Consider the following 23,160-nt stretch of genomic DNA (forward strand, 5'->3'; position numbering starts at 1 on the left):
GGTGGCGACCGAGGCTTAGCCCATGTCTGTGGGGGGCGGGAGCGTCTGTGCGCAAGCTCAGAGGGGGACGGCTGTCTGGCTGGCACAAGCAGGTCAGCAGGGGCAGTCACCAAGAGTGCCACAGATGGTGGCCGCCACGCTCCTCGGAATCGAGGTCTAACCGAAAGGCTAGTCCACCAGCTGCAAGTGCGGGGGTCTTGCATTCTGCAAGTTCTCCATTGTTTTCACGGAGCGGGCATGGAGCGCGGGTTCTCGTGCCACCTCGGAAGTCACTTGGTGTTTGCCGTTAGTGCCTGCGTGACACTGGCTGTGACCAGCTCATCCCATCCATGTTCACCCAGGTTCACACCCATGGTGACCGCGCCACGGAGACGCTAGGCAGCAGGGTCTCCAGCCTTTGTCACATCCCTGTGTGTGTGGGCTTGGAACACAGGCTTCATCTTTCACTACCTAAAAGGAAGAGTTTTTCTTTTAGTGTTGTTCCTGGAAATAGCTTATTAGAAAATAATATCACAGTTCTTGAAAAGCCGTCTTCCTCCTCTTGCTTTTGTGGTTAAGTGAAGTGAAATCAATTCAACGTTCAGTTTTGAAACTTTTCCTGGGAAACAGGTATAGACTGTCTTGTCGCTATAAGAACCATGTTCCGTTCCCTGGGCTGAGATGGTCTAATTCTTGTGCCTCCTCTCTTCCCGTAACTGTTCCTCCTGTTGTCACCGTCCAGCGGCGAAGCTCCGGGTCCTGGAGCCGCATGGATCAGCTAAGTCCTCGGCCTCAGCCTCCCCCTGTGAAACAAGGGTTGTTGGATGAGCAGACGAGTGAACGTTTGTAAAGGGGTGGGAACAGTGGCTGGGATGGCGGGAGCCTTCGGGGAGTGTTCAGTCTGCGCCTTGTTCCGTCTCCCACAGCGGCAGCAAGCCTTTCTCACTGGGGCAAGGACCGCTGATAACATGCTTCTTCTCCGGGTTGTCCCTGCTCAGCATTCGGACGGCTGTGTTTTGAAAACAGTCATGCCGTTAGCAACTGGAGGGAGGCGCGAGCTGTCCCCGCTGCTCAGTCGTCTCCAAGGACGTTCAGTTCCTCTGTCTGAAGATGATGGTGGCTTCCGCACTCATCTGGAACTTACCGTGTTCTGAGCATGTGCACATAGGAATCCATTTACTTGTCCTAACAATGCTTGGGGAGACTCTCCACATTTAAGAGCCGAGGGCACGAGGCCCCGCGGTTTTATTCGAAGTCATACAACTATCAGGTGGCAGGGCCAGCCCTCAGCTGTGCAGCCCCTGGTCCGTGCCCACCGGTCTGCCTTCATCTGTCCCCTCCCCGCTGCCGTCCAGCCACACAGCTCCTGCTCCATGGATGTCCTGCCCGGGGCCTTGGCCTCTGCAGCCCCCTCACGCCGCACTCGGCAGGCCTGGCTCCCCTCGTCATTCTGGTCGAACCCAGTGTCGCCCTTCCTGGCGTATCTAACAACCCCCCCCCAACACGTCAGTCCCCTCCTTCTCCACCCGCTTCAGCGGGCAGCACCCTCTCTGTGCCGCTCCCTGACGCCTGGCGCAGCGTTACTTAAAACCTGTTGAGTGAGTGTAGGTGCTCATAATTTTAATAATGGCCTTAGCTCCTTTTTTTTTTACATGTATATGTAACCCACCTTTATTACACGTATGCGAGTGTGTGTGTTCCCATGTGTGTGCATACACATGAATGTGGAGAGGTGTTCTGATCCTAGCAGTGTACGAAATCACAGCCGTCTGTGCGTTACGGCTCCTGCTCCAGCAGTAAAGACCTGGAGTTTTTCTTACCTTCGGGTGTGGGATGACATGCGCAGTTGTTTTTGTGACAAGGCTGAGTCACATGTAACCTTTGGAGTGCCAATGTCGCCGGGAGCCGCGCTGACAAATTTTCCCAAAAGTGCCAGTGTTGCTCCCAGTGACTCCTTTTTCTGTGGCTATAGATGTAACTAACAGGGGGATAATTCGTATTTTATGTTTTGTTCCCATTGTTTTGTACGTCAGGTAATATATGGATATAATTTTTTTCTCGTGTTGATCCAAATTTTGAATTGCGCCTGGCACTCGCGGGGTTAAAGGACCTCGGGCACTGAATGATACAGTTCCTAAGACCAGTGGCCCGAGCGGGAGGCTGGACCAGGGAGCCGTCTCTCCCAGTGTCTGGGTGACACAGGACCCCCCCCTAAGCAGTGCGGGCCCGTACCCCCTTCCCCACAGCGAGCACTTGCTTCCGCCCACTTCCCTTAATGGTGTGCACTCTGCCCAGTTGCCTGAAGGTCTCCACTGGGGACTCTGACAGAGAAACGGGGTGCCAGGAACCTGAAACCAGGGCTTTGCTGAAAAGGGACTTTTGTGTCCGGGCGGCTGAGCACTTGGGGCCACGGCCGCCACCGTCCCGTGCAAGGTGGCCGCCTCGCCGCCGCTCTGCAGAGACGCGGCCTGGACGGACCTCCGTGGGCTGCTGGAACTGGGGACAGTCTTCGGTCCTGCAGGCTGGCGCAGGCCGCGCGTCCGCGGCTCCCGTTCCAAACAGGCCTCACTCTTCCTTGCTCTGCCCTAGACAACCAGTTCAGGATGTCCATCCTAGAGCGTCTGGAGCAGATGGAGCGGAGGATGGCGGAGATGACGGGCCCCCAGCAGCACACGCAGGGCAGCGGCGGCGGTGGCGGCGGCGGCGGAGGCAGCGCCGGCAGCGGGAACGGAGCCAGCCCAGCCCAGGTAACAGTCGGCACTGACAGTCACCCTTGTTCGGTGAGGCGGTGGTCACACGTCCCTTCTCTGGTGCTGGGGTCATTCCTGGGTGAGGCAGGGGCCCGAGGGAGGCCTTCCAGGACCGTCCTTCCCCATGTGAAAGCCTGTGGCCACGGAAGAAGCCTCGGACTGGGGGGCCTCTCTGTGGTTCACCTGCCTGGGCCGTCAGTCCTTCTCCCTGGCCCCGGAAGCCACTGCTGCCCCCTGGCAGCGGGCATGAGGGCCTCCCGTGGGAGGCCCGAGGCCAGACGGTGACTCGGGGCCGCCGGGCGCGGACTTCAGTTAGAAGCCGTCCTGTGTTTTGTATTCGGCCTCCGTCTTCACTATAAATGTACAACGTAATTGGATTCAGCCACACAAGCCTTTTATAAACTCCAGAAGCTCAGTATGAAAAGGGCCCAGAGAAACTGTTCCTATAACTTTTCAGTGCAAAGCGTTATAGCTCCTTTCCTTTTCCACACGTGCCTTTTCATGGAGTCCATGGGAGAGTGTCCTGTCGCTCTGTGCAGGGGAACGACCGAGTGTTGTTTCAGAGTCTGGTGAGGCGTGAAGGCTTTGTATCAACTTCACGTCGCAGCTTCATTTTGAGGAAAGTCTTCTTGGAAGAAATTATTTTTCAGGAGATCCCAGAATAAATTCAAAGGGACTCATAGTCCTTACCTCTGCTACTGAGTTCTTGCCTAACCCTCACATGATTTCCTCTTTCTCTTCAAGATGAATGATGATTTTCTTCGAACAATTACATTTATAATTGAAGACTTTCAGTTTTATGATCCTTCTGAAGATTAAGTGTTAGTAATAATTTTAATAATAGATGAAAACAAAGCATAGCATACCACACCTAAAAAACTGTAGCTCATGGCTAAGGTAAGAGGTTCCGTGGAATCGTTTCTCGGTAGCCAGCAAAGGCTGCATGTAGGGCACGGAATGGAATGGCCTTTTGCAGGGAAGCCGTCCCGCAGCCGGGCCGTTACAGCCGGATCCCACACGCGCTGCTGTCGGGCACGCTTCCATCCACTGACATCAGCTTCAAGAGACACCTGTGTCCCCCCGATGTGATGCAGATGTGGCTGTTTTTATTTAATGCGAAGAAAAAACACCGGACCCCTTCATTCTCCACCCGGTGACTCCGTGTGCCCATGAGTCCTCCCGGGGCGCCCCACGCGGCTCTGCAGGGACGCCGCGTCCAGCCCTGCTGCTGCGGCTTGGTGGCCCTCCCCAGTGTGCTTGCCAAGATGTGCTCACAGCTCCCGTGAAGACAGCATTAGAGTCTTCCTCTGCTGTTTTATTTTTGCAGGCATTTTTTTCCTCCAGATTTAAAAATAAAAAACAATAAGCAGCGACAGTATTTCTCTGGCAGGTGAAGTTGATGGGGTTGATTACTGGAAAAATACTTTGCTAGAAGTGCCATTTATTTGGGAGGAGAGTACCCTATCAAACTGCTCTCACGGAGACTCAGATAAGCTGTGGAGGTTACTAACTTTGATTTGATTTGATTTTTCCTTAAAACTGAGTCAAGGGAAGAAAACCATGTGGTTAAAAGTAGTGAATTTGTCTTTCCTGTGTGCCTCTAGGGTTATGAAAACGCCGGCATTTTAAGATCTTACCTAATGCTTTCCCTCATATCTTTTCTCCTTTATAGAAAGGACTGAATGATTATGAGATTTTAAAATTTTAGATATAGACAGAACGCTGTATTAGTTTCAGGTGGAAAACGTAACAGGTCAGTCAGTGTCTGTGTACATGGTGGGATGCCCGCCGCAGGTCTGGCTAACTGACATCACGCACAGTGACGCATGCTCTTCCTCCTGACGAGAACTTCTAAGGCCTACTCTCAGCAGCTCGCGAATGCACGCTACTTATTAACACGCTGTCACCCTGCCGGGCAGCACGTACATCCCAGGCGGGTTTATTCTGTGACCTTTGACCCCTCGCCCATTTTGCTCACCCCACAGCCCGCCTCTGGCGACCTCCGGTCTCTTTTCCGTGTCGATGAGTTCGGGGTCTTTGTTTGCTTTCGTTTTTTTTTTTTTTAGATTTCTCATAGAAGTGACATCACACGGGGCGTTTGTCCTTCTCTTATTTTGCTGAGCGTCACACCTGCAAGGTCTGTCAGTGCTGTCACAGAGGTATCGCGGGACACTTTGGGTGTCTATTAGGGGGATAAAACCCCCACCAACGTGTCCTGCAGAAGGAGCTGAAGCGGCCCTGCCCCTAGGGGGTCTGTCACTGCCCTAACTGCCTGTGATGTTCACTTCAGCGGGGAGTCCAGGGCCACAGTGGCTTTTTTCCCAGTGCACACTTGCCCGTGAAGTTCGTGACCAGGTGTCCGCGGTCACAGATGGACCCACGTGTGCTTGGAGCTGTGGAAAATTCCTCGCCCCGCGACTGCTGACACGCGCCGCAGAGCTGACCCAGTGCACTGTCTTCTCTCTGTCACAGTGTCCCTTCCCTTTCAGTTCTGTGTTCCCCGCCGGGAGCTGCTAATCTGAAGGCTTTGTTTCCCCCACGTCAGGCCGCTGCCTCCGCGGAGGCCTGGGCCCGTAATCGTGGCCTGTGCTTTCTGTTGCAGTGCGCGCCCGGCCCCGGGACGCTGGGGAGCTGCTTTGAGAGCCGAGTGGTGGTCGTGTGTGAGAAGATGATGAGCCGGGCCTGCTGGGCCAAGTCCAAGCACTTGATCCATTCAAAGACCTTCCGCGGAATGACCCTCCTGCACCTGGCGGCCGCCCAGGGTTACGCCACGCTGATCCAGACCCTCATCAAGTGGCGGTAAGGCCGGGGCGTGCCCAGCTGGCGGGCCTGCTCGCTCGGCAACACGCGGCTTCCCCTTGAGCACGTCACTGGTGGAGACAAAGGACTTTCTGTGAGGACAGTTTCCAAGGGCATTTTGTGAACTCCTGCCCAAGAAAAACTGAGTGGGATGCTCACCGAATGTTGGCCCTTTTGGTTCCCCCAGGCTCCCAGCACATGGGGAGCCCAAGCCACCCGATGAGTTTGGGGGGCTGTTTCCTGATGTCAGGGGTGCTGGGTGCTCGGTTTGGTTTCCCCTGTGAGGGGTTTGGGAGCATTTCAGCGTTTCCTGTTCCCGTCGGGCGACTGGGCAGTAACCGCCGCGCTCTCCCTTCCAGCACGAAGCATGCAGACAGCATTGATCTGGAGCTGGAAGTCGACCCCTTGAATGTGGACCACTTCTCCTGTACCCCTCTGGTAAGAAGTGTGTTCATTTATTCCCGAACCGTTCCCGGCCGGCAGAGCGACATCTGCCAGTTTCCTGGGTTAGTTAGCCCTCGCTGACGTGTGCCCTTTATCAGTGCTGCCTGGTGACGTCGAGGTTGTGTGGTGGCCCCATCGAGGCCGTCGGCAAGGACTCTTCTGTCCGTTGGCAGCAATGGCAAAGTAAAACACGCTTTAAACCCGCACTAAGAAACGCGCTCCGTCCCCTTGCGTTGTAGATGTGGGCATGTGCCCTCGGGCACCTGGATGCTGCTGTCGTGCTGTACAAGTGGGACCGCCGGGCCATCTCTATCCCCGACTCTCTCGGGAGGCTGCCTTTGGGAATTGCCAGGTCCAGAGGCCACGTGAAGCTGGCAGAGTGTCTGGAGCACCTGCAGAGAGACGAGCAGGTGCAGCTGGGGCAGAACCCCCGAGCCCACTGCCCTCCGAGCGAGGAGCCCGGCACGGACGGCTGGATGGCCCAGTGGCACAGCGAGGCCGCCGCCTCTCCGGAAATGCCCAAGGGAGTCACCGTCATTGCAAGCACCAATCCAGGTAAGTACTCAGTTATTACATCGCAGGCTTGACAGAGTCCCCGTTTGCTTTTATGCAGCTTTTATATCAGAAAAGCCCATAGGACGCTCACAGATGTTTATGCGTTTGGGGTTTTTTTAAGTTTCTGATTTTCCTTTTAGCTGTAAGAATGAATGCCTAGTGCTACTCCCCGCCCTTCCCCCACACCCCCAAATGCAGAAAATAGCAAAAATGTCTGTGTCCATGCAAGGAAGAAATATGAATTATGGAGGAGGAGTATCTGAATACAATAGATGCTTCTGGGGAATATTTAAATGGCAGGGACATGTCCTGAGTTCCGGCTTTGCCCTTTGTGTCTGTCAGGCATAGAGAGCATGTTAACTCTGTAGGGTTCCTACTTTTACCGCCTGTCCTGACTATCCTTTCTACTGTACTTTTCAGAGCTGAGAAGACCTCGGTCTGAACCCTCTAATTACTACAGCAGTGAGAGCCACAAAGATTGTCCAGCTCCCAAAAAGCATAAATTGAGCCCTGAGCCCTTCCAGGCGAGGCAGGAGAAGCTGCTGTGCCCTGCACTGAGTCTGGAGCAGCCAAATAGCAGGAAGCAGAGCCCTAGTTCTAAACAGTGTGCCCCCGAGACAATCCGCCCCAGTGAAGGAGTGAGGGACCACAGCCGGGCGCTCTCCCCTCCCACCCCGGGCTCTGCAGGACTCCAAGCCTCCGGACCTCAGCCTGTAGTCAAGTGGCGCCCCAAAGATGTTTACGTTGGTGTGTCTACAGTGCAGGTGACTGGAGAGCCGAAGGGGACCTGTGTAGGAAAGGAGGCAGCACCTGCACAGGTGCGTCCACGGGAGCCCGTGAGTGTCCTGATGATGGCTCACAGGGAGGTGACTACGGAGATGGGGCCCTACCGGGACAGTGCGGAGAGCGAGGACTGCTCCCAGCCCATGGACGACATACAGGTGAGCGCGCAGGAGGTAAGCCGGCCAGGCTGCTGCGTCGGCGTCGCTTCCGCTGTCTCTGCCGCCCGCCCCCCGAGGCCGCGTGGCCTTCTCCCCAGCGCAGGGCTAGCAGTCCAGGCTTATGCTCGATCATGTGGGAGTCGCCTCCTAACTTGGGCCACGTGTTCACTGCGTGAATCAGCACTGGGCCACATGTTCACTCTATGAATCAGCACTTGGCCACGTGTTCACTGCGTGAATCGGCACTGGGCCACATGTTCACTGCGTGAATCGGCACCTGGGCCACATGTTCACTCTGTGTGAATCAGCACTGGGCCACGTGTTCACTGCGTGAATCGGCACCTGGGCCACGTGTTCACTGCGTGAATCGGCACCTGGGCCACGTGTTCACTGAGTGGATCGGCACTGGGCCACGTGTTCACTGCGTGGATCGGCACTGGGCCACGTGTTCACTGCGTGGACCGGCACTGGGCCACGTGTTCACTGCGTGGATCGGCACCTGGGCCACATGTTCACTGAGTGGATCGGCGCTGTGAACAGGGCCTGAACCCCGGCTGCCCAGGTCTCGGCACGGCCTTCTGTCTGTGCCAGCTGCTCAGAGCTCACCCACGACCGTCTTCCTTCCCCGCAGCATGACGGACTTCACTGTTCCATGTAGTGGATGTACCCGAGGCGTGGCCTGGTCATGGCTGGGACGGGAGGCCTGTGGGTATACTTTGGGCAGCACAGCCACCGCCCTGCCCAGAGAGCATGTGCCGTGTGAGGCTCTGTGGACGTGCAGAGAAATAGCCCTACAGCTGGTAGTCGGCTGACCTCAGAATAAATCTGGAAAACTCAGAGTCCTTTTAGGACATTAAACTTGTCGTGGGTTATGAGCATCTATACTGAAGTGACCCTGAGGTTGGGCTGTTAAGCAGACATAGTCCATTCACTAAAATACACCAACGGAAGTGAACAAAACGAGCAGGCTAAGAACACGTGTTGGAATCTCTCCCATTCCCACGTCCCATTGACGTAACCCGAAACCCGTGTAAAAGGAACAGCTCCCATGCCCCCACGAGAAAGTCCGTAGGGCCCCCATGCCTGTAGAAACAACGTGACGAGAGGGGCCCGGAGGTCGCACACCCAGCCAGCACTCCTGGGGAGAGGGCTGTCGCCAAACGGCCCCATGCACCGCGCCCCGCCAGCCCTCTGTTTAGCACGGGTGAGCACCCGCACCTGCCCCCGCAGTCCTCGTGGGGGGGTGTGGAGCTCCACTCCGGATCTGCTGACCTCTGCAGTCGTGGGGAGGCCTGCCAGGGGAGTCAGGTCCTGTGTCAGACAAGGGTTGGCGGTTGTTTTTAATGAAGGGCCAGATAGTAAACATTTTAGGCTTTATGGGCCATGCAGACTTTGTCATAACAATGCCATCGGCCTCTATAGCACAGAAGCAGCCTTAGACAATGTTAAACCAATGAGTGTGGCTATGTGCCAATAAAGCTTTATTTACACAAACCAGGAGTGGCAGGTGGATTGGCTGCCATATTTTGCCAGTTTCTGGGGGAGCTCATACCATTTATCAATATCAGTCCATGGAGAATAATTATGAACATGTAATAAAAAATCACCAGGCTATGAAAATCAGTAGCTCAAAAGAAGGGAACTGAATCAAGCCTCTGGAACTTTCCCCAGAGAGGGCAATGTATCTCTGCACTGCCCAGCAGGGAGGCCGCCAGCCACACAGGTGCTGAGCACTTGCCAGGGGCGGCGCGGCCTCAGTGTCCCGTGGCGAGCACAGCGTCATAGCCGTGGGCCTTCACGGAAGCAGAGTTGATGCAGGGAAGAGAAAAGAACCTTTGAAACTCTGCTTTAGGTTTTACCTGAGCCTTGAGAGAGTAATCGTTGGCCACACTGAGTCCCCTCTCTGTGGCTAAAGAGCATTCTGAAGAAGCAACCAGCCAACGGAGAAACACCGATTAGAAATAACGAGGCAGTCCCGGCAGTGGCCAGCCCGCATTCACGGAGGCGCGAGCGCGCGGCCGCAGAGCTGACCTATGTGCATAGTGACGGCCGGCGTGGCCTTCGTGGGAAGCAGCGATTACCAGCGGCTCTCTGCACAGGAGGGGAGTGATGTCCAGAAAATAACCTGGAACTAAAATTCTAAATTATTTTCACAAAATCAGGGAGGCAGGGAAGTGAAGAAGGTAAAAACGTGTTAAAGCAGCTCTTGCGTCCAGGAGCTGACGGGTTTCTGTTCCCCTGCGATGCCGAAGGGACATGTGGGCCGGGGACGGCGCGTCAGAAATGTCAGGTTCGCGGGTAGCATGGAAACCGGCTGCAGGGCTTCCGCGTCCCTGGAGGAGCAAAAACAATCGCCCTGGTTGGGAAAAACTCAGGAACCTAAAAGTAAAAACAGAAATAATAAGTGGAAAACGTGATATTGTAGGAATACTTTTAAACACTGTGTAACTGGTAATTCTCTTTAACAGATTCTCAGGGTAAAAAGAAAGCAAAAGACAGTGCAGGTACCCCCCATATGACACGGTACTTCTGTAACACAGTTCTGCTCTAACACAGTTAGAGAATTGAGGAACACCCCCCCCCCAAGTATGACACGGTCCTTCTACCTACAACATGGTTTCTAGCTGACACGCTGGGGCTGTAGAAGATCCCCAAGAATTGCTGGGAGGAGAAGAAACTGACGAAGCCCTTTGGGTGGAAACGACACCTGGAATGTGCCAGGATAACTCGGGACGAGAGCCCTGATGGAAATGCAGAAGTGAAACGGTCTCTTCTAAAAAGCGTAAAGAAAGGCCTGGACTTAGCCAAACAGTTAGTCTTATTTCCCGAATGCAGACCCTTGCACTGAAAGGAGCCCGGAGTTTAAGAGAGAACTTCAAAGTGCTTAGCACCGTGTGACGAAGTTTATAAAGGTCTCTCAGCTGAAAGCAAGCAGTCGACAATAACAGGCTTTTTGCAGAAAGTAGAGCACAGAAATCAAGGTAACACTGAAGAAAGCTCAGAGGAAGAGGACATCTTGTCAAAAAGAAAACGCATTCGGTTAATGGGGCTTAGTGGTGATGACGAAGAAAACATGACTTAATTCATATTAATATGTAATACTTTTGATGAAGATTGCTTTAATAAAGATATTTCACTTAATTATAAAAGTATAATAGTATGTTGTTTTTAATTTTTGGAACCAACGCCCGTTTTTGTACGAGTTCTTTGTTTCCTATAACACGGATTCACGTGACACGGCCTTTGTTAGGAATCTAACCACCGTGGTATACGGGGGTGACCTGTCTATGTTGCTTGTAGAAGACACAACTAAAACAAAATGAAACAAAATGAAAAGATGAGAAAAGATGTAACAGACAAATATGTATAAAAAGAAAATAACAAAAAATACAGTTCACGGCAAATAGTATGTGTATATGTGTGTGCGTGCGTGTGTGTGTGTGTGTAATTTATCAAGAAGATAGGACCACCATGGACCATTATGTGCCTAACAGCACAGCTTCTGTATATTAAAGCAAAAACTAGGGAACGTGAAGAAATGTGGAGCCATGACCATAACCGTTGTGTGAGGCTGACTCGCCTGTCTCAGAATTAATTTGTTGGCCCGCGGAGATGTGAAAAGGATGTGAAACACTGAACAACAGACAGACGAGCCTGTGCTCCCTGCGTTCAGAGCAGCGCTATTTACAGTAGCCAAGTGCTGGGAACAGCCTAAGTGCCCGTCAGCGGATGAGTGGACGGAAAACTGTGGTGCGTTTACACAGTGGAGTACTACGCAGCAGAGAGAAGGAGCTCCTGCCCTTTGTGACGGCGTGGACGGAACTGGGGAGTATTACGCTACGTGACATAAGCCAGGCGGCGAAAGACAAGTATCATGTGGCCTCACCTATAAGAGGAACCGAATGAACAAAAAAGACGAGCAAAATAGAACCAGAGGCGTGGAAACAAGGAGCAGACTGGCAGTGACCAGAGGGGGGGGGGCGGGGGGAAGGGTCTAGTCAAGGAACTAATATAAATGACCCGAGGACACGGACCACAGGGTGGGGGCTGACCGTGGGAGGGGGCAGGGGAGCAGGGCAGGGAGCGCAATGGGGGGAAATGGGACACCTGTAATGGGACAACAATTACAAAAAAACTTTAAAAAGGAAAAGAAAAATTGAACAGTACAATTGGAAAACTGGATGCACTATATACACTTAATATATATTCAATAGGTGAGATACATGTAATTAATACACATAGCAGATATCACATAATTGTTCTTTTTAGATAGTCAAGAAACATGGATGAATGTTGCTCATGTATACTAGGACACAGAGGTAGTTTGAAGAAAAGCCCAGGCTGCACATTTAAAGGCCGTCTTTATCTTCTCTGACCGCAATCCAGGAAGTATAGACATGGGTGACATGATTATTTTAGGTCCAACTGTTTAGACTATTATTTGGCTTAAAGTCACTTAAATTTCACTGCCCTTTGGCAGCCATCACAGTAAAAAGTCAGCTACTTGGTACTTAGCGTGTTGCCCCCGCGATATTAGGGCGTTCTGACACTGACGCCTGGTTATAAAACGGAGGACTGGCGGGGGGACGGTAGAGCTGCCAGGTGCCTCAGTCTCCAGAAATTCCACTTTGCTTTGCTTTTTTTTAAATCGGTGAATTTTTTTTTAAATAATTTATTTGTTTATTTATTTTTAGAGAGAGGGGAAAGGAGAAAGAGAGGGAGAGAAACATCACTGTGTGGTTGCCTCTCACTCGCGCCCCCAACTGGGGACCTGACGTGCAACCTAGTCATGTGCCCTGACTGGGAATCGAACCGGCAACACTTGGTTCGCAGGCCGACGCTCAATCCACTGAGCTACACCAGCCAGGGTTCACTTTGCTTTTAATAAGATATTCGAGCACGTCTCTGGGGTAAAACATCAAGGTTGGACCTACTTCTTCCTGTTTGGTTCACAAATCAAGAGAGCCAACATAAAAGGGAAAGAAACGCTGTGATGTTTTCCCCTAAATGTCTCCATTTTTATTCCTATTACAAAAATAATTCTTGTTCTATGTTAAAAATTTAGAAAATTACCAGGTGTTTTTAACAGATCTACTGACATATAAGTTACATACCGTAACATTCATCCTCTTTCCGTGTCCCGTGTGATGACTGGAGTCAGTGGGTGCAGCCGGGCACCCATCACCTGCGCCCCCTTAGAGCATTTCCGTCACCCTCAAGACTCCCCTGTGCCGTTCGCCACAGTTCTCTGCTGTACCCCAGCCCGAGGCCACCACTGGTCTGGTTTCTCTCCCCGGAGTCTTGCTTTTTCTAAAAACGTTACATAAATGGAATCATAAAATATGCAGTCTTGAGAGTCTGGCTCCGTTCCCTCAGCAGAATGGTTCTGAGGTTCATTCATGTCGTAAGAGAAGCGTTTTGTCACCTTGGTATAGATCCTTTCAGAGCATTTTCAGTTCACTTAAAAACCTCGACGCTGTATTTCACGTTCCGTCTTCAAAAGCCGTGCCAGGCGCTTCGTGACCCAGGCCGCATCTTGGGCCCCAGCCACATGTCTCGCTCCAGAACAGTAGCGAGGCTCCGGGTGTACCTGCTAGGAACGTATTCTGGGTGCAGGTATCAGCCACCCACCCACAGTGTTTTAACTTTGAAAAGTCACTTGTCTTTCTGTCGGGTCCCGCTGCCCAGAGTGGGTCCCTCCTTTTCCCTGGGTGCACGGGGAGGTGGGACATCCAGAAGGGGGGTCACAGCTGGCCATCACTCCCAGCTGTCCCCGGGGTTCCCCAGGCAGCATGGGGGCAGGGGTTGGTTAGGAAGCTGCTGGCGTCACCCCACACCCACGACGCCCAGCTGGAGAACTGCCTGGTCACGTTGGCACTGAGTGGCTGACCCTCGCTGAGAGGACAGGGTGGGCACCGGCCACTCCGCTCTGAGACTTGATTCAAGGTTTTGGCCAGAACATGACTTGGAGATACGACCAGGCCTCAGCATACTGGGCTGACTGGTGCAAAGCCTTCCAATGATACTGGAGTGAATTGGCCTGAGGTGTAAGCCCCTCCCTCAGCTCTTTCTTTCCAAGGTGGGGGGGAGGGGGGCAGGCCTGGGGAACTCCGAGGGCTCCGCCCTGACCTGACCGTTCTGTGCGCGCCCGGTTGCAGGTGAACATGATGACCTTGGCAGAGCACATCATCGCAGCGACGCCTGACCGGATCAAGCAGGAGAACTTTGTGCCCATGGGGTCCCCGGCTTTGGAAAAGACAGAGGCCACCGCCATTAGCAGCACCATGAGCTGGCTGGCCAGTTACCTTGCCGACGTGGACCACCTGCCGAGCGCTGCCCAGCTCAGGTGAGGCCCTCTGCAGCAGAAGGCCCGGTTACCTGGGAGACGGCGGCGGGGGTGAGGGGTGCTGCAGGGGAGCGCTCCCTGAGGCGGGGAGGCAGCACTGGGAGCACGTGAGATGAGGTATATTGTCCCCCCAGATTCACTGGAGGTTTCGTGGGGCACGGAAGTGCACTTAGTGGGTTCAGTGTGTAGCGTATACTGAACTGCTAGGTGCTCAGTGTGAACTTGGTGACTGGAGGACAGTTCGGGTCGGGGTGTGTTTAGCCACTGAACGAAGGTCTATTCCCAGGAGTCCGCAGAGGCTCCAGGCGGGGGCCGCCTCCCCTCGCCAGTGCGTGCCGCGCCGTGCGCGTGGGTCACCAGTCTCTCCCGTGCCTCCTCTTGTTTCAGAAGTGCGTATAACGAGCCTCTGACCCCCTCTTCCAACACCAGCCTGAGCCCGGGGGGCTCTCCAGTCAGCGAAATGGCTTTTGAGAAACCTAGCCTCCCCTCTGCGGCAGACTGGTCGGAGTTCCTGCGCGCGTCCACCAGCGAGAAGGTGGAGAATGAGTTCGCTCAGCTCACTCTGTCCGACCACGAGCAGCGAGAGCTGTACGAAGCCGCGCGGCTCGTGCAGACAGCCTTCCGGAAGTACAAGGTACGGGGCGCAGTGGGCTGTGGGCGCGGGGGTCAGGCGCAGCCCCGCAGGCGCGGAGGCCGTTTCTTTCCTTTGAGTCTGCGGCATTCTTATTTGAACAATTGATTATTAATAATTTCCAGGAGCTTTAGTAAAATAAAGCTGACCCAGAAGTGTGGCGGTTGTCATCATCTCGATTAATTGTTGGTCATGAAAACGACCATCTGTGGGTTCATTGCCATAAAGGAAGTGGACGCGTCCGCCACAAGGAATTGACCTACAGCGGGGGGTTCTGCCCGGAGGCCTGGGAGCTGACCTTAGGCAGCCCAGGAACCCCCACAGGTTTAGGGTGAAGCGTCTGCACATGCGTGTCCGGTGAGAGAGGGTCTGTAGCCCTCCGCCAGCGTGCCAGGACTCACGGCCCTGAGTCGGTGCGCAAGGCCGTCACTCGTGGGTCCCAAAGAGGGCTGGTGTGTCTCAGCGAGCGGTAGAGATCTGGCAGGTTATGGACAAACAGGACCTTTCCTAATTGGTTAAATACTTTGAAAATGACTATTTTTTTAGGTCATCGAACATCCAAATATCATGGTTCTAGTTAGAAGCAAGAATAGTTGGGAGATTTGTTCTGTGAATTCATTTTTTTAAACTTAAACTTATAGTTATCACTGTATTTTGGGAAAGCTGGTGTCTCAGTCCGAGAAAGTTGACTAAATGAGTGATAATTCTCTTTTAAGTGATAGAAAAGTTGACATTTCTTACACTAAATCATGTTTTATTGTTTTCCCTGACTTGACCCTTAAGGGCCGACCCTTGCGAGAACAGCAGGAAGTGGCGGCCGCCGTCATTCAGCGTTGTTACAGAAAATACAAACAGGTAAGTCGAGGCCGGGCCCCGACCGAGAGCGTCCTGCAGACAGCGCAGGCCCGGCGGGGCGGGAGTGCGGGGCTGGCCCCGCGGTGCGCCCGGCACCCAGCTCAAAGGCCGCCTTCAAGCTGCCTTGATTAAAAACAAGAGGAAAAGGTTCCCGGGGTAGAAAAATGAGCCGTCTGCAACTGAACTGATGCCACAAAGTAATTTTTCAAATTTTTGGCCTTTGATATTGGTCTGTGAGGAGCTACGTTCCCATAAGTTTGCCTGTAAACTCCGCAATAAGGAAAGCGCTCCAGGGAGTTTAATATGGCGACTGGAGAAGGTAAATGCTGGCTGTCTTTGACCTTGAAGTTGTATCATCTTTAGACATTTTTCATTTCAGCTGCTTCTTACCCATTTTCTAATGAAGAATTACAAACACCTTTGAAAATCTTAAGGTGCTTTTGCGTTGCTTGGTTAAAGGATGTGAGAAAGACATCTGAGTGCTCGCTCATGCTGTGGGGCTGTTTCCAGAACCCCCTCTAGCGGCGCAGGACTGCCACCACAGGGGAAGGGGACCGGCCGATGCTCATGGAGCACCTCGTAGGCACCCGACCTTTCAGGCACAGCATCTCGTTTGCGCCTTACCATTATTAAAGGGAAACAGTTTCATCTCCATGTTGCAGACGGGGAAGCTGAGGCTCAGAGAAATTAAGAAAATATGAGCTCTTTCTAACGACCTGGATAGTTAGGAAATATAAAAACATTGTCTCCTTGAGTTTTGAATGGCTCCCGTGATGAAGTTCAGCCTGGTCAGTAGATTCTGGAACCTTGTGTTCGGCCGCGCTTTAGGTGGGTTTTACATTTTTACTTAAGGAACGCTGAGTGCTAAGATGTATCAAGGCCTGGTAGACTGTGGGACTGCTTCTCCTGTTATGACCTAGGTCTTGGATTTCTGAGACGGCTGCCATTGTCTCCGGCTTCTCTAGGATGAGCCCAGTCCTGAGTGGGGCGGGGGTGGGGGTGGGGGACGTCTTTAGCTTAGAGCCAGTTGGGTTCATGATCCCAGAAAATGAAGGGTTATTGTGTAAACGCTGACACCACGGCTCCTGCTGCCCCAAGACGGTGCACACAGCTCTGCGCACCGGCTTCCTTCGCTGGGCGGGCTTGACGGCCGCACAAGCAATACACAGAATCCAAGTTTCAAGTCGTGATTGTAACAGGTATTTACTCCCAAATATGAGTTTGGTGGTTTTTTTTTAAATCCCCTCCCAAAGAAGTGCTGTCTCCAACCCGTAAGATGGAAGGCGTTCACACAGCCAGGTTGCCTTTTCTTCTGTGGTGGTGGGAGTTCTACTGGTTCTGGTTTTTTCATTTCATTATCGAGCGATCTAACGTTAATCTTGTATTTTCTGTTTCTCCCCCAAGCTGACTTGGATAGCCTTGAAGGTAACGGCACGCCCAGTCCTCTCACAGCCCATTCCACCCGAGTCACAAACTCCACACCATCACCAGCCACAGCAGGGCCCTGAGGGGGCAGGGCCACGCGTCAGGCACACCCCCTGCCAGGCCACCTAAGCACGGGGGTCTCTCCTCAGGGAGCCGTATGGTTATTCTGTGGGAGGATGTTTTGACAGGAACAAAAACTGGACATTTTCTTGACCCATGTCCATCTAAGTACTCCGTCCAAGCCATTCATTCACCGCGAGCCCAGGGAGCCGCTAAGTAAGTGTGCCTTTTGCGCAGTGCGCTTCCCTGCAGCCCAGCAGGTTCGAAATGTACATTTTTGCAAACCACAGAAGCCTGCCTCAAAGGCTTCGGGGCGGACGAACCTGTAAAGCAGGTCAGATAAGACGAAGGGACTCCCGCAGAAGGGCCCTGGGGCCTGCACATTTGAGAAGTCACTTTCCTCCCCTCGCCCCTCCCCTCATTCCACCTCATACATGCAGAGGCAGGCGTAGGCACAGGGTATCCTGAGCAGTGTTGTTCCCTCCAGTGGTAAGTTGCCCTCTTGTAAGCAGAGCGCCTCCTTGTCCCCTGGGTCAAATTCTGCTTCATGAGCAACTTAGAGCGTTTTTCAGATATGGAGAGACCTGTGTTTTTAGTCCCCAGAGACTGCAGTGGCAGAGACTCATTCTCCCATGCCTTCATCCCTCACTTGGAGCACCCTCTGCAGGCGGGGCGGAGGGCTGCAGGCCTGGCCCCTGAGCTGTCCTGCGCCTGTGACAGCCCCACCGTGTCGGTCCTATGAGTGTTAACCTTTTGCAGGTTAAAATGGCTTAAAGGTGTCAGCGTTTCATGATAAGCCTTGGATTTGGGACTTTGTAACTCGGAAATCTGCTAATGGCATGATAGTTAGGAACTAGCCGATGCTGTCTGCTGTGAGACTTGGAGGGGGGGACGGGACTGGGAGGCCTGACGGGCCAATTAAAAAGGTTTCAAAATTGGAGGGCTAATCTTAAACACTTAAATTTTTACATTCTCTAAATGTTTTTAAGATTCCTAAATGTCTGAGTGGATTAATATTCAAAAAAGTGTTTCACCCCAGCTGGTGTGGCCCAGTGGATTGAGTGCCAGCCTGGGAATTGAAAGGTCACCAGTTCAATTCCCAGTCAGGGCACGTGCCTAGGCTGCGGGCCGGTACCCCAGTCAGGGGCGTGCGAGACGCAACTGATCGCTCTCTCTCTCACACATCAGTGTTTTTCTCCCTCTTTCTCCCTCCCTGCCTTTCTCTGTAAAAATAAGTAAATAAAATTTTTTAAAGTTTTTTCAAAAAGGCAGTATATTTTGATGTTTTGAGGAGGGGGAAAGCACATTAAAGGCAATACATAGTCTCAAGGTGACCTTAAAATAATATTTTGCGTTTTGGAAAGGTAGGTGAAAAGATCCCTAATTGGCCTCTTTGGTGATTAACCCTGAGCGGAGGCTGTGGGAATAAAGGGGAAGCCACTCCTCCTGGCCACCGATCGGCTCGGAGGTCCCGCCCCGCGCGGCCCCGTTGTTACTCTGGCGCTTCCTCTTGTCTCCCCTGCAGTATGCACTTTATAAAAAGATGACCCAGGCCGCCATCCTCATCCAGAGCAAATTCCGAAGCTACTACGAGCAGAAGAAGTTCCAGCAGAGCCGGCGCGCCGCCGTGCTGATACAGAAGTATTACCGCAGCTACAAGAAGTGCGGCAAGAGGCGGCAGGCTCGCCGGACGGCCGTCATCGTCCAGCAGAAGCTCAGGTGGGCCGCGCGCTTCCGTGGGCGGCGGAGGCCCGCGCTCGCCGGCGTCGGGGCCCGGGCAGGGCTGACGGCTTGCCGCGGCACTTTTCCTTCCAGACCGTTCTGGGGCCATGACTTCGGATGGATAAATGTTGGGCATCTGTTTTTGGATATTTAGTTCATTCTCTCTTCTTCTCCCACCCAATTATTTTGAAATTGGATGGAGACCCGATTTCAACTCGTATCAGAATCTGGCAGGACTCGAGTTTCCACGCTGTTACCGCGGCTGAACTGGAGCGTTCCTCCGCCGAGGGCCCTGGGCGAGTGGAGCTAATCGTTGCCTTTGGGGGGGGGGGGGTAATGAGAACGGTTAGTGCAGGGAACCGCGCTGACGAAAGTTTAGGGGACAGTAGCCCGCGGAGAGCACCGAAGGCAGGCGGGGCCACTTCCAAACCAAAAAGGCTGCCGCGTGGGCCGGGACGCCGTGCTCAGCGGAGTGAGCCCTCCGTGAGCGGTGGAGGAACAGGTCCGGGCGTCGGACTCCCGGTTCCACAGGGTCTCCCGTGGAGCTGGGCAGGGACGTCTCCCCGCGGTGCCCAGCCTCTGTCCCCAGGAGCTGCAGACGCCCCTGTCCGTGGCTCGGCTGCACGTCCTGTCCAGTTAAGAGTCCTGGGCCGTGCCGGCTCGTTTCCAGCTTCCGCGTGTGAGCTTTACAGCCGCCCTTCTCCTGACGGTAACGAATGTTTTGGCTTTTCTTTCAGGAGCAGTTTGCTCACCAAAAAGCAGGATCAAGCTGCTCGGAAAATAATGAGGTTTCTACGCCGCTGCCGCCACAGGTACGTGGATCCTCGTGCCCGCGCGTGGTCCTCCTCACGGCTCCTGAAGCAGCCCGGTGCCCTGACCGCACTTTCACTCCCGGGCAGAGGGACCCTCCCCGCGCCCCTCCCCGCGCCCCGGGTCAGGGTAACCCTCCCGAGCCACGTCAGGGCAGGAGGACTCTAACCAGAGACCAAGGCGCTGCCATTGGAACTCCGGGCTGTCCAGACCCGTTCACCGTGGAGACTCCCGCCCGTGTCTTTCTGTTTCGGGGCGGGCGTCAGGACCGCTCAGTCGGACGGGTTTTTAGTTCCACGTTCCTCTTGAACCCATTGTGTCTGAGCCCCACCGCGGTCTGTCCTCGGGAAGGGCAGGGACGCGCGTTCCGCCCGCTGCTGCCCTCTGCTGGCCGCGTGGCCGCTCGCAGGCCTGTGGGGTCCGCGAGGAGAGCGAGGCCGCGGGAGGCGCAGGGGAAATTCTGGGAAAGGACACGTCCCGGAGAGCAGAGGTGCATTTTCGGGGAGCAGCTAGTGGAGTCCCGAGACCTAGCATTCCGCAGAGACAGCAGCTCCCCGCGGAGTGGAGCTGGAGGAGTTTCTCTGTGTTCCCTCAAATTGCAGCTTTCTTGGTGCAGACGAGGCTCTTTACTTAGATGGGGGTGGGGTGGGGGAGGTGCTGGGGAAGTGTCGTGTTTCCTTTCTTCAGGCGACTGCAGCCTGACGTCTGTGACAGTGGCGTCAGGCTGTCCCTGTGGTCCTGCTGTCTGTGCGTTGGCAGCTGTGCCCTTCACAGAACCCAGCTTCAGCGCACGCTCCTCAGTGTCTTCTTGTCTTGTCCTGTTCAGCTGTCCCCAAGCCCCCGTGTTCAGGTCCCATTTGATCCCCTAGGGGTTTCATCTCACTTTGGTTTTCTTATCCCTAAGACCACCGGCTTGCTACCTTTGACTTCATAGGGGCTCCCTGGTCCCTTGTGTTTTCACTTGAACTAATGAAAGGGTTTACTCCCATGTGGATGGAAGGGACCGTGCCCAGAGCCACTCGTTAGCACCAATTAAGACTCAAAAAGTGCACCCTTTAGGGTTCAGCTGGTATTCTCTAGCTAGAAGGCTATAGGAAGTCCGTGGACACTCAGCTACACCCCAGCAACCTGTTTGTGCCCCCACGATTTGCTAACCAGGGTGGTGCCGGCATCAACCCTCTGCCGCAGCAGATCCTGTTAGGAAAGGCAGGACCCCACGCAGGTGGCAGCCCTGTCACGGCGAGGCCAGTCCTGCACGCCTCACCGGCCTCAGCCTCTGCTGCGCAGGTGCTCCGGGCTCCGCATCAGAGCTCGCCCCAGAACAGAGCGCCCCGTCCTTCCCTCCGCGGAGCTATGAGGATGCTCCCACGCCCTTTGCCGTGTGCTCCCCCAGGGCCGGCCGCCCGCCCCCACCCTCGTCCTCCCCTCCCTGCAAGCGGAGGAGTAGGGGGGGTCTCCCCAGCGCGGCTGAGGCTGTGGTGCCCACCTTCCCAGCAGATTTTTTGTCCGAGAAAGTTGCCTTTCCATTCCTCTTTGAACAAACAGAAAGGTTCACATGTTAAGTTTTCCTCGTTTCTTCTAATCTCAGCCCCAGGCTTTGAAAACACGATGGGCCGTGTAACCTGGTGGTTATGAGCATTTTCTTCTCTTTTTTTCTTTTTCGGCTGGAGCCTGCCCTGTGCTTCCCCTGGGCAAGTTTTGAAGGGCCGCCTCCCGCGTGGGCTGAGCGGAGGAGTCCTCCCCCCCGGCTCTCTGGCTTCCCCTTGCGTAAACTAGGAGAGGAGAGCGCAGAAAGGTCTCACCTTCCCTGCATTCGCATCTTGACCAGCCACGGCCTAGTGGTGGCCTCACTGGGCCGGCAGGAACGTCTGTTATGAAGAGAGCTCAGGTTATGGCCTCTGAGTTTCTGTTCACGATTTGGGATTAAAGACCCTGTTGGCTCCTTTTGTTACTTGCCCTTTCCTGCTTCAGATTTTAGAAGCACGTGCAGGCAGGTTTGGATCGCCTCTGTATAACTGACTGTCTGAGGTCAGTGGTCACCTCCCGTTCCTGTGGGCTCCGTGAAGGAACTCGCAGGGTCCCTGAAGACCTAGCCTGGAAGTTTGAGCTCGTATTTCCCCTCGGATGCGTGTAGCCCTGTTTCCATTCCGGGTTACCGGACGTCACGTTAAGAGAAACTGTCACGTGGCTGGTCCCTTAGAGGCATTAAAACAGAACACCTCCTGTGACCCCCTCTTAGAAAGGCAGGCAGGCAGGCAGGCAGCAACTTCAGGAACCGATACGAGGTGTCCCCTCTCTTACGGACTTGCTGTCACATACCTGACCCCAGCGTTTTTAGACCTAAAAACAAGTTGGTGAGTTTCCCACCCGCTCCTGTCACACGTGACCACTGCTCGTCCCTTCCTCGGAAGGAACCGCCTTAAACTCTCTCCTTTGTTGAAGTAAAGCTGTGATAAGACCTCTGCTGTGACCCTCCTGTGCTAATAGCTCTCTGGTGTTGTTTTACTGTCCGAAGCCCCCTGGTGGACCATAGGCTGTACAAAAGGGTGAGTGTAGCTGCCTGCTAGCCGGTCTCTTTCCCTCCCATTTTCAGTCTTTGCTTTTTGCTTGCTTGCATGGGGCTGCAGCCAGTATGCCAGTGAGTTTCACATCCATTCGGAATGAAATGAGACACCAGTAAAACTAACCCCAGCTACTAACACCACTACTCGATCCAACGGGAAACCCATCCCAAACAGTAGACGTCCAAATGCATGAGTAAGCGAAGGGAGGACCTGGCGACGCGGCCAGCGGGCATGCCGAGGAGTCGGGGGGAAGCCCTCAGTGTGAGGAGGTGGCCGCTGGAACAAGCCGGATCCGAGCAGGGCTGCGCTGTAGGGAGCCGTGAAGCAGGGAGGGGTCTGTGGCGGGGCTCGTGGGCCACGCGGAATTGAGTCCAGATGTCTAAGCCAAGGAGGCTCACTAGGTGCCATTGGCTTTTTTTTTTTTTTTTTAAAGTAACTCATTTCTTGTTTAGAATGACTATTTCTCCATTATGACCCTGTCCTGATAGTTCTGTTTTCTAAATCTCCTTTTGCCTGGTGCTCTGAGGTAAGTCAGCACACAGCTGCCCTTCCAGGGTCTCCCGGGATGTTCATTATAAATCAGTGACTGAGGACGACGTCCAGCACTTAATGCAAAGCTAACTCAAGATAATGTGTGCAGCGTCTTAAGTCTGAACGTCCGGTGTTACAGCTAAGAGTGGGCGGTCCGACAGTTTGTATCAGAGGGAAATGATCATGAATAGGCGTTCAGCAGATTTTAGACTGTGAGGGCTGAGGGTCTCTGCCCGATGGGACTCTAACACGTCTGAAGTGATAGTAAAGACCTTAGTGCCAGAAACCTACTTTAAAAGCCGGGAACAGAAGTCCCCCAATGCGGACTTGAATTTAGATGAACTTGTCAACTTTTGTCTTACGCGCAGTCCTGACATGAGTTACCTCAATCAGCTCAACCACATGCCACGTCTCCCCTCCTGGCCCGACACTAATACCTCATAGAGCCAGCCATTTGTGAGATCGCCAAGAAGAGAGCACCCTTCTCAACATCTAGGGCTGCTCCCGTTTCTGGGGCTGTTACCTCCCGTCTAACTACGTTTACGTTGGTGCTAATGTTTATGCATCATATTTCAAGCCGAGGCTCAGCAGGCTTTCTTAAAAGGCCCCCATCTCTGTGGCAGCCACTCAGCTCCGCCACTGTAGCCCCGACAGCCACAGACGGTTCATAAACGGGGCGTGGCTGCTCCGCGGGGACGTTATTACACAGACAGGCCCTGGGCGGGACCTGGTCCCTAGGCCGTCACTG

General features: G+C 53.8%; 1 protein-coding gene across 1 annotated transcript in view; it reads left to right on the forward strand.

Moving 5' to 3' along the window:
- Positions 1–23,160, forward strand: part of LOC150014116 (calmodulin-binding transcription activator 1-like) — an 84,977-nt gene that overhangs the window by 51,227 nt on the left and 10,590 nt on the right. Inside the window, exons 4-14 of the mRNA XM_090268521.1 lie at positions 2,569–2,726; positions 5,332–5,528; positions 5,888–5,966; positions 6,212–6,527; positions 6,948–7,468; positions 13,627–13,814; positions 14,202–14,448; positions 15,229–15,300; positions 16,705–16,725; positions 18,311–18,504; positions 19,245–19,319. Coding sequence (XP_090124647.1) covers positions 2,569–2,726; positions 5,332–5,528; positions 5,888–5,966; positions 6,212–6,527; positions 6,948–7,468; positions 13,627–13,814; positions 14,202–14,448; positions 15,229–15,300; positions 16,705–16,725; positions 18,311–18,504; positions 19,245–19,319 — 2,068 coding nt within the window. The remainder of the gene's footprint in view (positions 1–2,568; positions 2,727–5,331; positions 5,529–5,887; positions 5,967–6,211; positions 6,528–6,947; positions 7,469–13,626; positions 13,815–14,201; positions 14,449–15,228; positions 15,301–16,704; positions 16,726–18,310; positions 18,505–19,244; positions 19,320–23,160) is intronic.

Source organism: Furipterus horrens, unplaced genomic scaffold (genome assembly GCF_987537825.1).
Source record: "Furipterus horrens unplaced genomic scaffold, mFurHor1.1.pri manual_scaffold_3, whole genome shotgun sequence".
Lineage (NCBI taxonomy): Eukaryota > Metazoa > Chordata > Mammalia > Chiroptera > Furipteridae > Furipterus > Furipterus horrens.